This window comes from Aethalodelphis obliquidens, unplaced genomic scaffold, assembly GCF_003676395.1.
Source record: "Aethalodelphis obliquidens isolate GAN/ISIS:26980383/991018 unplaced genomic scaffold, ASM367639v1 scaffold14, whole genome shotgun sequence".
Classification (NCBI taxonomy): Eukaryota; Metazoa; Chordata; class Mammalia; order Artiodactyla; family Delphinidae; genus Aethalodelphis; species Aethalodelphis obliquidens.
Genome location: NW_020837958.1, coordinates 2,583,282 through 2,598,321, shown reverse-complemented (window position 1 = coordinate 2,598,321; position 15,040 = coordinate 2,583,282). Strand labels below are relative to the sequence as shown.

The 15,040-nt window shown below is 40.7% G+C and overlaps 2 protein-coding genes across 9 annotated transcripts in view; both read right to left on the bottom strand.

Annotated features, from left to right (window-relative positions):
* AGBL2 (AGBL carboxypeptidase 2) overlaps nucleotides 1-5,384 on the bottom strand; it is a 44,056-nt gene extending 38,672 nt beyond the window's left edge. For 2 of the 6 annotated variants that reach the window (XM_027114700.1, XM_027114706.1), the window contains exons 1-3: nucleotides 4,554-5,383; nucleotides 4,245-4,380; nucleotides 3,892-3,955 (exon numbers count right to left, since the gene is read on the bottom strand). In XM_027114700.1, coding sequence (XP_026970501.1) covers nucleotides 3,892-3,955; nucleotides 4,245-4,280 — 100 coding nt within the window. In that variant the 5' untranslated portion in view covers nucleotides 4,281-4,380; nucleotides 4,554-5,383. The other 4 variants (XM_027114705.1, XM_027114701.1, XM_027114704.1 and 1 more) reach the window with 4 other exon arrangements.
* A 1,173-nt stretch (nucleotides 5,385-6,557) lies between these two features.
* FNBP4 (formin binding protein 4) overlaps nucleotides 6,558-15,040 on the bottom strand; it is a 38,882-nt gene continuing 30,399 nt past the window's right edge. For 2 of the 3 annotated variants that reach the window (XM_027114698.1, XM_027114699.1), the window contains 2 exons: nucleotides 10,926-11,083; nucleotides 6,558-7,632 (listed from right to left, as the gene is read on the bottom strand). In XM_027114698.1, coding sequence (XP_026970499.1) covers nucleotides 7,542-7,632; nucleotides 10,926-11,083 — 249 coding nt within the window. In that variant the 3' untranslated portion in view covers nucleotides 6,558-7,541. Of the gene's footprint in view, nucleotides 7,633-10,925; nucleotides 11,084-12,937; nucleotides 13,191-15,040 lie in introns of those variants that run through there. The other variant, XR_003434446.1, reaches the window with a different exon arrangement.

Here is a 15,040-nt window from a genome sequence, read left to right as displayed (position 1 = left end):
AATTACTTTATAGATTTTCTTAACAAAAGCTCGTCAAGATACATATACGAATATACTCACTGCAGTAACGTTCAAATAATAAAAATGTGCAAACAACCAAAGCATCCAACAAAAGGGAAGTTAAAATAATTATGACATGTTAATGAGATGGAATACTGTAGGTGCTCTAAAAAGAATGAGGTAGATGCTTCTTGTGCTCATATGAAAAGGCTCTATTTTTAAACAAAAAAAATCAAAGATTATGTATAGGATCCCTATGAGCAATTAAGAAGAAAAAATATATAGACACTTGAGGATATATTTTCTTTTTCCTGAAAAGAATGATTATAATAGTGGCTATATTAAGGGTGAGGCAGGGAGAGCTCTTAATTTCCTTTTGTGTTTTTCTCCTACCATTTGAATTTTCTAACCTTATACATATATTTCCTTTTCTTTCTTTTTTGGTTTCTTTCCTCCGTTCGTTTGTTCCTTCCTTTCCTTCTCTTCTCTTTTTTATTTTTTGAAACAAGCACATTATAACTCATTCCCTTTTTACCTCCTTTGTACTTTTCTGGTTTAAAAAAACAACAATAACAACATAATAAATGCTTTGCTACAAAGATAAAGAAAAATATCTTCCTCACTCCAATGATCAAAACGGGGGGAAAAAAGTGTCAGGTTATCAGTTATACTCTAACTAAAATTCATCTACATTGTTGTGTCACCTCTAGCAGCTGTCTTTGCATTTTACATTTTTTTATTATATTAAGACTGGCAATTGTTTCTTATCAATGTTATTTCAAGTGTCAGCAAATGGGGCAGGAGGAAGCTGAAGGGGGGTGGTCGGCTGGCTCCTGAGCCATTCCATCTTAACAGTCTCCTTTGCTCAACCCTTGCCTTTCTATTCCCTGCAAGGAGCTCTGGGACACAGAATGGAAAAGCCTTCTGGGCACTGGGATGAGCAAAAATATAAGATACATATTTGAAAATGAAAATGGAATTGCTACATCAAAGGTTAAGTACCATTTTACATTTTCCACCTATTGCCAAACTGCCTTTCTAAAAAATCTTATCTATTCACATTCCTAACAGCAGTGTGGGAGAGTGTTCTCCCACCTCCTGACCGAAAAAAAATGTTTGCCCAAATCTCATAATTTAAAAATGGTACCTTGACATATTGATTTGTATCTTTAATTAGAGGTGAAATTGAGCATCTCTTCATAAAGCTTGTTGACTGTGTTTTCTTTTCTATGAACTCCTTGCTCATGTCCTTTGTCCATTATTCTATTTGGTCATCTTTTACATATTGATTTGTAAGAGTTGTTATGTTAAGGAAATTAACCCTTTGACATATTTGTCACAAAATTTTTTTCCAATTATTTTCCTTTACTAATGGTATTTTTTCTATACAGAAATTAAAATTTTTGCTGTAAAAATTATCAGTGTTATATTTTATGGCTTTTGGGTCTTATGTCATTCATAGATTTTTAACTAGAAAAGGGACACAATCAGATTTGCACATAAAAAAGAACACTGCTGTGTGGAAAATGGATTGGAAGGGGGCATCATGGACAAGAGAAGCCAAGAGACCAATTATGAGGCTGTTTCAATAGTGAGATGATGGTAGCTGGGGGAGGGTTGGGGTGGGGGAAGGATGTGCAGTAAAGAGAAGTGAACTGATGTTTGGTTGGATATGTACTGAGGGAGAAATTCAACTGCATTCCTACCCTTGGATTCCAGAAGAAACTTGTGGAATCCCTGTAAAAAATTATTTTTGCTTAAGCTGGCTGGAATTGGTTTTCACCACTCTTATGCAAAGAGCCTTAACAAATATATCCACCAAAACTGCATGAAAAAAAATCAATGTGTTACTCTTGACCAAGGCGTTCTAACAAATTTTCTAATAATTTGGAGGAAGATCATCCAGAATGCACAGTATTTTAATTTAAACCTACAAAATCCAAAGCAGATCTAGGGAGAATATTTTTTTGTTTTGTTATTTTTCTTTTCATTTAAAAATTTCTTTCTTTGTTTTTTAAGAGAGAACATTTTTTAAAAATTTTATTTATTTATTTTGGCTGTGTTGGGTCTTTGCTGCTGCACATGGGCTTTCTTTAGTTGTGGCGAGTGGGGGCTACTCTTCATTGCAGTGCACGGGCTTCTCACTGCGGTGGCTTCTCTTGTTGCAGGGCATGGGCTCTAGGCGTGTGGGCTCAGTAGTTGTGGCTCGCGGGCTCTAGAGTGCAGGCTTCAGTAGTTGTGGCGCACGGGCTCAGTTGCTCCGTGGCGTGTGGGATCTTCCCGGACCAGGCCTCGAACCCGTGTCCCTTGCATTGGCAGGCGGATTCTTAACCACTGCGCCACCAGGGAAGCCCCAAGAGAGAACATTTTTCAGTGATGTCAGAAACGGTGGCCAAGGCTGCTCCCTTGGCTTCTCCCACGTTAGGCCATGTTCTCCTGAACACCAGGAGCTGTTGCTCAAGGACGTGAGGGTTCTGGGGGTCATACAACACTGATTATTACTCACACAGACGCTTCTCCTTTTGCAAGGGGTCCGGTATCAAATCCTCTGTTTCCCCAAAAGAGCCACTCAACAGGTATCGAGGATTATTCTTCCCAACATGCTGGTGCATAGCAGTTTGGTAAACTGCCCCTCTCAGCTAAGAACAGGCAGTTTACTGAAACGTGCTGGAAGGCTAGTTCATCACCTCCAACATGTAGGTCAACACCCAAACCACTACTACTAGCAAACCTCCTTCTAGTCACCACCTGCCACCACAGGCGTTTACAATGAATACAACCCATTTTCCAAAGAGCTTTCACATTCCAATTTATGTGAATTAAACATCATTTTCTCCATTTCATGCTGAGGAGAAGACTTGAGAAGCAGTATGGTAAAGTGGAAAATTGGGAGGCAGCTATACAACCAAGTGAAGGCAAGTACTCAGAGTGAAAGTGCAGCACTCAGAGTGGGAGCTGCTTTGTCCTGAGGGCTCTGCTGAATCTGGTGAGCTGGAAATTCAGTTTTCAACAAATTACAAAATGAAATAGTTAATAAGAAAGTCTAACAAGGTTGATAGAAATAAAATCAATATAAAAACCTACATTTTAGGGGCTTCCCTGGTGGCGCAGTGGTTGAGAGTCCACCTGCTGATGCAGGGGACGTGGGTTTGTGCCCCAGTCCGGGAGGATCCCACATGCCGCGGAGCGGCTGGGCCCATGAGCCATGGCCGCTAAGCCTGCGCTCCGCAACGGGAGAGGCCACAACAGTGAGAGGCCCACATACCACAAAAAAACAAACAAACAAAAAAAGCCCTACATTTTATTTCTAAATACCAGGAGCAAAGTTAGAAGATCAAAATTTAAAAAGATATCACTTATAATAGCATACAAATATGCAGTTCTATGAAAAAAATTATAAATCTTATTGGGAGACATTAAGGAGGACCTAAGTAAATTAGAGAATTAGACTATATTAATAGATGGGAGAACCTGGTATTGGAAAATTCTCATTTCTTGTCAAATTTGATCTATAGATTCAATGTAATCCCATATATTTTTTTAAGCATCACAAGCCAATTCTAAAATTATATAAAAAGGTAGGAAGAGCCAAGACACTTTTGAAGAACGACAATATGGGAGGACATGTCTTTCCAGATATCAAGACTGTTTTAATGCCATGTGGTGTCATTAAGAAAGGGTGGTATTGGTGCAAGGACAGACAAACAAACCCTTGTATAAATGGACACGCAACAGGGGTAACACAGCATATCAGTAGGGGAAGGAAGTTCTTTCACTAATGGTGGTGCTGGAAAAATTCATCAGTTTATCCAAGCACAACTCTCTCAGTTGATCAAACAATTTACTTCATGAACCCAGGAAAGGTGATGCTAGGTAAGAATGAGATATTACCTTTAAAGTAGCCATAGTACTGGAGGTGATGGTACATAAAGTCTTCATAGGCCTCAGGAAGAGTCTGTGAAACGACAGGCCATCTCAATCAAGAAAGTGCTTTCATAATTGTAGAGAATTATTATAACAGCCTGTTATAAGAATAATACTGACTCTTAACAAAAATACACAAGCATTGTTGCAGAGGACACTATACCTGAGAACTTCTGTAAACAAACGATGTGAAAGACATTTGTGCAAATTATTCTATCTTTGGGATCAAGATCTCCAGCCAGAAAAAGATGCCACCAGAATATACCTTCGGATCTAGTATTGGATTTCTGTGGAGTGCCTGGAGAGGAGTGTGTACCGACCTGCTGCTTTAGCTCTGTTTCCAAAGCTGGGAACATGTTACTTCTGCATGGTATGCTGAAGACCTGTCAGTGACACCGGCATCCAGCAACAATCCCTGACCAGTTTCCAAAAGGGCAGTTGATTACATAGGAGAAGCTAAAAAACCAGATTAGAACAACTGAAAAACTGTAGAAATTCACCCACGTCCCCTCCCTCCGCTTCGCAGCTCCCACGCTACTTTAGGAAACCCTGCGGTACCGCTCCGTCTTCCCTGCCAACCCAACCTCTCCTCAGATAAACAAGGACCCGCCACGAGGCCCGATGCGCACCTGAAGAATCTGGGAGAGCGCCTTGTCTTCCAGCCTCCTCCTCCGGTGGCGCCAGGACCCCTGCTGGCCCCATGCTTCTTTCCCCACCAGTGAGGGAGATGCCCCCCACCAGGTCGCCTCAGGAAAGTGAAAGAAAAGGGGATGAGGGGTCCGGCGCAGTAGTCTCGGGGTGGGTGGAAAAGAAAGGTCAAGAGCCCGGAGAGTGGGCTCTGAAAACGGAATTCAGGGATTCAGGGCTTCCTGGGCAGGGAGAAAGTGGCGAAGGGCAGTTTCCCGGAGAGTCGCGGGACGGGGCGTAGATATCTCCTACGACTGCAGAGGGAAGGTTGCTACCGCCTCCGCGCCCCGTCCGGGGCAGCAGGGGTGCGTACGGAGCCTGTGGCGACAGAGGAGCGTGAGCGAGGCGAGGGACACGGTCCGCAGGTAGAGAACCAGTCGCGCACCGACCACAAGACACTCCCGTCACGCTCACGCGACACTGCTTTCCTCTAGGGCCCCAGTTGCCTAGCAACCACGAGGCGGAAGCGGGAGGGCGAGGCGGCTGGGCGCTTCCGGAGAGCGAGGCTGCGCCTCCGAGGAAGGGGTGGGGAACAGGAGAAAAGTCGAAGACCGGCGTTCAGGTACCAAGGATTCACATTCCTCCTTTCCTACAGTATTGCAGCCTGGCTTCTGGGGATTAGAAATTGCATTGATGGGGACTTCCCTGGTGGTCCAGTGTTTGAGACTCCGTGCTTACACTGCAGGGGATACGGATTCGATCGCTGGTTGGGGAACTAAGATCCCGCATGCCCCGTGGCCGGGCCCCAAACAAAAAAGCAGCTGTTCCTCAGCTTTAGGAAACTGTTGAGTATTGCTCAAACGGAGCCGCTTCCCCTCTTTCACCTTCTCTCCATCCCATAGCTAGAACTGATAAATTACCTCCTACATTGAAAACATACAAGTTAGTAAATTAAAACCACACATTTTGACTATCAAATTGTCAGATTCTAAAAAACGCTCCTTTCTGGCAGGAGAGGGACAAAGGCACTTCGTCCCTGTACCAATTCCCAGAAGTCTGGAAAACTGTTTGGCACTTAAAGCAAAAGCTTTAATGGCTAGTTGACAGCCTCTATTTCCAGAAATATGCTCTACGCAAATTACAAGAAAAACAATTTTATTTTTTAAAATTTTACGGTACATTTTTAAGAATTTGATTTTTTAAAATTTATTTTTCTTTCCTGCATTGGGTCTTCGCTGCAGCGAGCGGGGGCCACTCCCCGTTGCAGTTGCGTGGGCTTCCCATTGCAGTGGCCTCCACCCTGGGAGCATGGGCTCCAGGCACGAGGGCTCAGTAGTTGTGGCTCGCAGGCTCTAAGAGCACAGGCTCAGCAGCTGTGGTGCACGGGCTTAGCTGCTCTGCAGCATGTGGGATCCTCCCAGACCAGGGATCAAACCCGTGTCCCCTGCATTGGGCAGGTGGATTCTTAACCAATGCACCACCAGTGAAGCCCAGAAAAACAATTTATATACAAAATGGTCACCGAAATACATAACGGTAAAAAACCAACACAAGCATACATGACACTGATTAGACAATTATATGCATATAAATATACTAGAATAAAATTCTAACTATTGTTGTCTTTGGTTAACTTTACATGACTCTAAGTATACATAACTTTTTTAATTAGTGGAAAAAATATAAAGCACCTTTATTTTTTTCACAATATTAACCACATTACATCATTTCCAGGATTTAAGTAGGCCAAACACTAGCTAATATTACAGACTACAAGCTCCAAAATTTAAGTCACACCTTCTGGTACTAGAGGCCTGTTTTTCTAACCCCGTCCTCGCACCCCGCAACGGGCTCAAGATCCTGATGCTTTTTTTTCCTGGAGCTGTTCTTCAATGTTTGCACATACCTTACACTATAGTTGATTAGAAAAAACAATTGACTTAAAGTAAGTCTTGGTTACATAATCGTGGAGTTAACAGGCAAAACAGGAGCAAAAGAACAATCAATCAGAAGTATAAAAAAAGCTTTATTAGTGCATATATACAAATTTACAAGGTCAGAAACTGGAGAAATACAAACAGCTTTAAAACACAATTTGCTTTTTCTTCAGTTTAAAGTGACTTTTACCTGATTGTGATACAATAGGAAGTACAGAACAGTAAACTGCTTTTTAAATACTGGAATTTTATGGAGAATACATTCACACATAAATGGAAGGTGAACTTTGGACCAAGGTAAGACAATGGAGACACATCAGTACATACAGTGGCTTTTGTTACACTTACTGCCACATACGTGAGGAGGAAATTCTCAAAATCAAAGACGCAAACACCTGCTGCTGCTGCCACCTATACTGTAATTTAAATATGCCACCTAATATGTGAAATGACTGAGCTATCTTTATCAGTTCTAGAATTTGTGAGAAAGAATACTCTGAAGAGTGTGGCCATCTGTTAGAACAAGGTGAACGACTTGATGTATCTCAGCACTTCAGGGGTGGCAGACTAGAGGAAGAGGTCAGAAAGAGATTCCTATAATCCCAGTTAAGCAAGGCAAAATATAGAGCTGCTTTCTTAATTGCACTTGTTCTGAAGAAGTTAATGAGAGAGAGCGTGCCACACTAGGAACTACAAGAGCCTCTATGAGGCAGGAAAATCCTTCACTTTTCTTCAGTGAGTCCTCTACAGAGGTGTCATACGCATGAACCACATGTTCCAGACTGATGAGGTTAATGTACCTAACATGATGAGTTTGCCAGTGTGAGAATAAAGGCAGCCAGGTCAGAGCATTCAGTCACCTCACCTTTCAGCAAAACAGAAAAATTACATTTCACAAACGTGGCAATTTTGTACGTGTATACTCTTGCCCAGGAAATTCATCATATGCTCTCCCTCATGACATTTATAGTTTATTGACAACAGTAAGACTGGTTAAGACTCGGAAATGATTAAAAAAACAAACAAAAAAAACAGTAATAAAAATTTAAAAAACTATGTGTTTGGAGCCATTTTTCTTCTCTTCAGTCTTGCTCGCCAATCTTCAGGAAGGGCTTCAAAATTAGCATTTCTCTCTGCCATGCCACTGTGAAAACAACGTACAGATTAAATTAGTTCACTGGAAAGAAAAAGAACGAAAAAGTGTTTATTTCCTAGCAAATAAAAGCTAACTGAAACCGAAAATGTGACATATTTTATCTATGTTCATGAAAATGTTTCAAGTTTCTCAGCTAAGTACCAGCGTTATTCTTCATCAAATTTCTTAATTGATAGGTCAACCAAACACATACAAAGCACTCTTCTCTATAGTTTTATTTATATGAAAGTGCATATTTGTTTTTGTATCTCCCCAGCAACCACTGAAGCCATACAGAAGGAAAATAACACATTCTTGTAAAAGTATTTCTTGGTCCCTAGGAGTTATGATTCTTTATCTTAGATATATTTAACACATAGGAAGATATATTTAACTCTTAACATACCATCAGGGACCGCTGGACCTAACGTTTTTGACTCTCTTGATCAGTTCTAATTAGGATTGATCTCTCATGGCTTATTCAATCATTTATAAAACCGATTAAGACTCAGATTCTAGGGAATGCCCTGGTGCTACAGTAGTTAGGACTACATGCTTTCACTGACGAGGGCCTGGCTTCAATCCCACAAGCTTCGCAGCACGGCAAAAACAAACAAAAACTCAGGTTGTAACTTACAATTACCAGAATGGGTGCCTTAGACCCTTTTATAAATACAAAATGAGCTAAGATTAATTACAGAATCTTTGTGACTTCCGATCATCTTGAAATAGTTTGTTATTTCATCACTGTAGGAATTAATTAGTCAATTCCCAGCAATATTAAAAAAAGATTAAAATAGTAAGAAAGCTGAAGAATAATGGAATCATCTACAACGATGATACAAAAGTTAAATAAATCATCACTAATACCACCCCTCAGCTTTCTTATTGTGTTGCCCAAAACAGTGCATCTCCTTTCCAGGAAGTAAAAAAGAAGTCTGGAGACAACATCTTCATAGTCTCCCCTACCGCTCCCCAATATTATACAATCAGATAAATGCCAAGAGACAGAGGCACTGTAGATTCTAACTGTGATGGTAAAATTGACTGGATAAGTAAAATCTCAGACTATGAGTGATAAGAGGACCATAATCTAGATGAATCTTCTCAAATTCAAGACTGATGAGTGAACATACTGAAGGAAAACAACACATTCTTGTAAAAGTAAGGAAATGTAAGGTCAAAAAGGAAATACAGTAGTCTCATTGAAAAGAACAACCTGGGACTTCCCTGGTGGTCCAGTGGTAAAGAATCCGCCTTACAATGCAGGGGATACGGGTTCGATCCCTGGTCAGGGAACTAAGATCCCACATGCTGTGTGGCAACTAAGCCCGAGCACCACAACTACTGAGCTCGTACACCTCAACTAGAGCCCGTACGCCGCAAACTACAGAGCCCACGTGCTCTGGAACCCACGTACCACAACTAGAGAAGAGAAAACGAGTATGCCCCAACTAGAGAGAAGCCCTCGCGCCACAACGAAAGATCCCACATGCCTCAACAAAGATCCTGTGTGCTGCAACTAAGACCCAACACAGCCAAAAATAAATAAAATAAATAAATAATAAATAAATCTGAACAACCTCCTTCACCCAATATTTTGTAACAAGAACTGGGACCATCGATCGCATTTTCCTTAGAAACCTTTCAGGTTTTATACTGCTACATGCTAAAATTTATTTGATAAGGTTCATAAGTGGGACAAATGCTGAAAGTAGGTGTGTAGTGGCTGGAGAGAAACATATTTTAGGAACAAAAAAATTCACTGGAAAAAAAAAAAAAAAAAAAAAAAATTCACTGGAATGACTATTCCAATTAGTGTTTATGGATCTAAGAATGAAAATGTTTTGAATTATGAAGCAAAGATGGCTATCCTCTCCCAATTTTTTTTTTTTTTTTTTGGCCATGCCGTGCAGGATCTTTCCCTGACCAGGGACTGAACCCGGGCCCCTCAGCAGTAAAAGCGCAGAGTCCTAACCACTGGACCGCCAGGGAACTCCCCCCAATATTTTCATAAGTACTGCATTTATGGAGGTTGCAAGTGCAAGAACCAGAAGTAATGATAAGCTAGAACCTATCAGAGATGAACCTGAAATCTGGCACCATTTATGAGAGGAGTATGTTCCAAGTTACGCATGACAACTGAGCAATTAGTTGCATTCAAAGAATGTTGCTCATTTCAGTATGTGTACCTTCAAAAACCATGAAAATAAATAAAAATTTGAGTTAGCTATGTTTAGATTCTTATTAAAATTTCTTTTTTTTTTTAACATCTTTATTGGAGTATAATTGCTTTACAATGGTATGTTAGTTGCAGCTTCACAACAAAATGAATCAGTTATATATATACATATATTCCCATATCTCTTCCCGCTTGCGTCTCCCTCCCTCCCACCCTCCCTATCCCACCCCTCCAGGCGGTCACAAAGCACCGAGCTGATCTCCCTGTGCTATGCGGCTGCTTCCCACTAGCTATCTACCTTACGTTTGGTAGTGTATATATGTCCATGCCTCTTTATCGCTTTGTCACCGTTTACCCTTCCCCCTCCCCATAGCCTCAAGTCCATTCTCTAGGAAGTCTGTGTCTTTATTCCTGTTTCACCCCTAGGTTTTTCATGACATTTTTTTTTTTTTAAATTCCATATATATGTGTTAGCATATGGTATTTGTCTCTCTGTGACTTACTTCACTCTGTATGACAGACTCTAGGTCTATCCACCTCATTACAAATAGCTCAATTTCGTCTCTTTTTATGGCTGAGTAATATTCCATTGTATATATGTGCCACATCTTCTTTATCTATTCATCCGATGATGGACACTTAGGTTGTTTCCATCTCTGGGCTATTGTAAATAGAGCTGCAATGAACATTTTGGTACATGACTCTTTTTGAATTATGGTTTTCTCAGGGTATATGCCCAGAAAATTTCTAATTAAGTTTTCTCCTCTTTATTTTTTATGTCTGTAAATTATTTGTAAAATTTAAAAATATACATATAGAAGAGTCTCTTGGAGCTACATGGTAAATGGGGATGACTATTTTTCCCCATATGCTCAGGGTTAAGATAGCTCTTTGCCTAAGAGGAACAATCAGTGGGAAGTATTACAGATTTGATGTTTCTGATTTTGAAAAAGGCTAGATTACAATTTTTATAGGGAAATAAACATTTCTATGAACTAAAAACTACTTAGGTAAGTCTGTAAAGGAATCAAATTAAGGGCTATGATTTTAAGAACATGATGGCTCTAAAACCACAGCTACAACCACCACTATCCACGCCATCTATGGTTCTTTCTTTTACCTGACCAGCTGCTGCTGTTTCCACTCTTCAATTCGCTTCTGTGCAGTTGATTCTCGGTCCTCTTCACTGGAACTAGAATTCTCCTCTTCGTCTAGCTCACGCTGGATACTCTGCCACTTCTTTACCAGAGATGGCATTTTGGTTTTACTCTTCTTTGCCTGTAACAAAGGAATATAATACATAAAACAAGTGCATGAGTCCTTCACACGAGATCAGGATCTTTTCCTTAGTTCGAAGGAATAAGTGAACTTCAAAATTAAAGGAAAAGAAACACCAAAAATAAATACCATTCTAAGTTCTTGCCAGAAATTTCTACCAACTATAAACTTAAAGCTTGGTTAAAAATCTAAAAATTGGGGGACTTCCCTGGTGGCGCAGTGGCTGAGAGTCTGCCTGCCAATGCAGGGGACACGGGTTCGTGCCCCGGTCTGGGAAGATCCCACATGCCACGGAGTGGCTGGGCCCGTGAGCCATGGCCACTGAGCCTGCGCTCCGCAACGGGAGAGGCCGCAACAGTGAGAGGCCCGTGTACCGCAAAAAAAAAACACAAAAACACTAAAAAGTGTAAATGTGGTGTTTTATGAAATCAAGTCAGAAACATCTTCTTTAGCCTTATTCTATGAAATTCAAAACTCTTGCCCTTGTCTCATTTTCTCAGAATTACAGTGTACCCGGGATTTCCCTGGTGGTCCAGTGGGTAAGACCCCATGCTCCCAATGCAGGGGGCCTGGGTTTGATCCCTGGTCAGGGATCTAAATCCTGCATGCACGCTGAAACGAAGAGTCTGCATGCCACAACTAAATATCCTGTGAGCTGCAACTAAGACACAGCACAGGCAAAATAAATAAATATTTTTTTAAGAAAAAGGAAAAAAGAATCACAGTGTACCTTTTTACAATTTTAAATGGATGCAGTGTTCACATCAAGTGAAACAGTGCTGAGAAACAAATGACCAGCTTTTCTGGAAAGAGCCAACAGAGTCAAAGGCAACTATTAAATATGAAAAAAGCAAAGAGGTATATCAAAACATTAATGATGAGATTAGTTCTAAGAGGAGATACAATAATAAATTTTTCTAGCAGCTTAACTTCATTTTCTAAATTGCCTATAATAAACATAATCTCACAGTAAAAAAAGCTTGTGATATTTATTACATATCCAACATGGCTTGCTCTATCACTACCTTCAGAGTTCTGATCAATGGCACTCTTTAGCAAAGATGCCTTCCCTGACCACCCTATCTACATGAAACAGTACCACCTCCCAAAGGTCACTTTCTGTCCTCTTACACTTTTTTTCATTGCATTTTTAAACACTGAACATATATCTGCTTATCTGTTTCTGCAACCCAGTCCCCCCATACCCTCTCCAAGCCCACCAGAAAAGCTCTACAAAAGCAAAAGCAGAGATTTTGTTGGTTAGCTACTGAACACAGAGCTCCTAGAGAGAATGCCTGACACAGTATGTATTCAAAATATACCTGCTGATATTTGTGATTAGGTCTTTGAATTTAGAGAAACACTGTATTAGACATTGATAAGAACCACTTTTTATCCCTGCGGTTTTGAAGACTTGGCCAGGTTACACTCTAAACGTGACAAGCAGGCACTCAAGTGATAGGTGTGACTGAGTGCTGTGCTCCTGTGAGGATCGGGTATAAGGACCCAAGCTTTTTTTCCGGCCTGCACTTAAGAGAAAACACATTTCTTGATTAAGTCCCCAAAAGAGTTGAGAAAATCAGCTTAATATTTTCAGTCTTTTAAAATTACTTGGCTCCTTGCTCGATACCCTATTTTGACTGTCACTGACAGTTTTTAACCTTCTGGGGAAATGCCCATCTATAGTGCTTAAACCTTCTGCTCCACACACCTTCCCACATTCCATTCTGTCATTTCACCTGTGGTACAACCTGACCCACTGCATATACACCCTTCCAGCAAGCTCCAACATAGCTCATCTGGGTTAGCATGGAACCAACTGAGTAAAAAGTAACATGAATTAATAACGGTCACCTGTGCATAGAGGGCTCACTGGGGTTACAAGCTCTCGCCGAACGTCTCCAAGTATGATTAAAAAACATAGATCTAGGTAGAGTTGTGCTTTCATTCTGATTTCCATAGGATTTTGAAAATTTGTAGTGCATTTCATTTCTATTTGTCATGGGAAAGTACTTTATGTTTCAGAAGTTATGTACTGCCGATCACATTCAAAACCATGGATCCCGAGTTGCACTGGCTGTTTGAACACGTTTTTAATATGGGAACACTGCAGCCAGCGGAATAAAGACTAAATGGCTAGAATGCCTTTTTTTCTAGTTTATTTTCTAGTAAACCGCACACAAAACTCTTCAGCAAAAATATCGAAAATATACACTGGTCTTAAATATTCTTGAACATCAGAGGTACTGAGTATATATCTTTTTTTTTAAATTGGGGTATAGTTTTTTACAATGTTGTGTTAGTTTTCATTGTACAGGGAAGTGGAGTTCCCTGTGCTATACAGCAGGTTCTTATTAGTTACCTATTTTATACGTATCAGTGTATATATGTCAGTCCCAATCTCCCAATTCATCCCACTGCCCACCCCCCCCACTCTCTTATATCCTTTAAAAATGGCCGGTAACACTAAAGAGATGGATCATTGTTTTCAGATAACAGGTACATAAAAATGACATATTAATGTAGAATACTGGATTTTCAAAACTATTATTTATATGACTATAAAAGCATGATTGGCTAAAAAATTACTTGTTGAATGAATGGAGGTGGAAGTAATTATCTCTCTTGGAAGACTGGAGGCAGGACGCCAAGGAAGGCTTCGTAAGAGAAATGATTCCTGGGCACTGATCATTCTAACAATTTAATTATAAAAGAATGAATAGTAGTGGGACTGGTAAACAAAGTAAAGACACGTAGGTGGTCAACAGTATGTTGGCTCAGGAGAACTGTATGTGGTAGAGTAAGTTGTCTGACAAGAATCTAATTCAAGACATTATCCTGTCACTGTTGATTTTTTATAACACTTCACTGGGAGGGGAAAAGCTGATGAGAAAGTTTCTTTAGGTAATTTAGGGCATTCAAAGTGTTCATGAGGATGATGTCAGAAAGATGGCGGACTATGAAGCTCCAAGCCCTTGTTTCCCCATGGAAATATTATATAAACAAATAGAGACTGACTAAAATGGCTTTGTGGGAACTCTGGAAACCAGTCAAAGATCTTGAGCAACCAAGAGAACACCCAATCAAGAAAAACCCACACTAAAAACAGGGAATTTTGTGGCATGTTTGCTTGCCTTATTCCACACACCCTCCCCAATATGGCTGGGATGAAATGGCCCAATTCTCAGTTCTCCCCCTCCAGGTGGAAGGAAATAACTGGAATGTCTGATATGTTCTAGACTGTCTGTGGTTGCCTTAGGGACTGGTTTCAATACTGTCTTAACTTGGAGGTCAGCCAGGAATGGTGGCATATTTTGGGTCTCAGGTTGGAAACCGTGAAGGCAGTAGCAGGAGCTGCGGCATGTGAAAACCACAGTGGGACAGAAGTCATGTGGACAGATGGGGGCAAAAGATCATGGGCAGAGGAATACAACAGAACATATAAGGCTCACAGAAGAAGCAGGTGTGACGCTCTTAGGGAAATTAAAAGTAAATACACAAGGGGAAAGGAAAACAAAAAACAGCACATGTCCAGGGAACACATATACCCAGGAAAGGCCTGAAAAAATGTTGCACTTTCATGTTGGACTCATTAAGGAAGGTTTTCCTCCATACACAGTCAGTGTGCAAAGACTGGGAGAGTTTATTTTTTCTAATGTGCAGTTTTCAACCAAAGATCACAAAGCATACAAACACATGCTGGGACTTCCCTGGTGGTCCAGTAGGTAAGACTCCACACTCCCAATGCAGGGGGCCCAGGTTGGATCCCTGGATGGGGAACCAGATTCCACATGCATGCCGCAGCTAAGAGTTTGCAGGCCGCAACTAAAAGATCCCATGTGCCACGACTAAGACCCAGTGCAGAAGAAAGAAAGGAAAGGAAGAAAAGAAGAAAGAAAGGTTTCAGATTTACTAGACAAAGACTTTAAAATAACTGTCCTAAATGTGCCCAAAGAA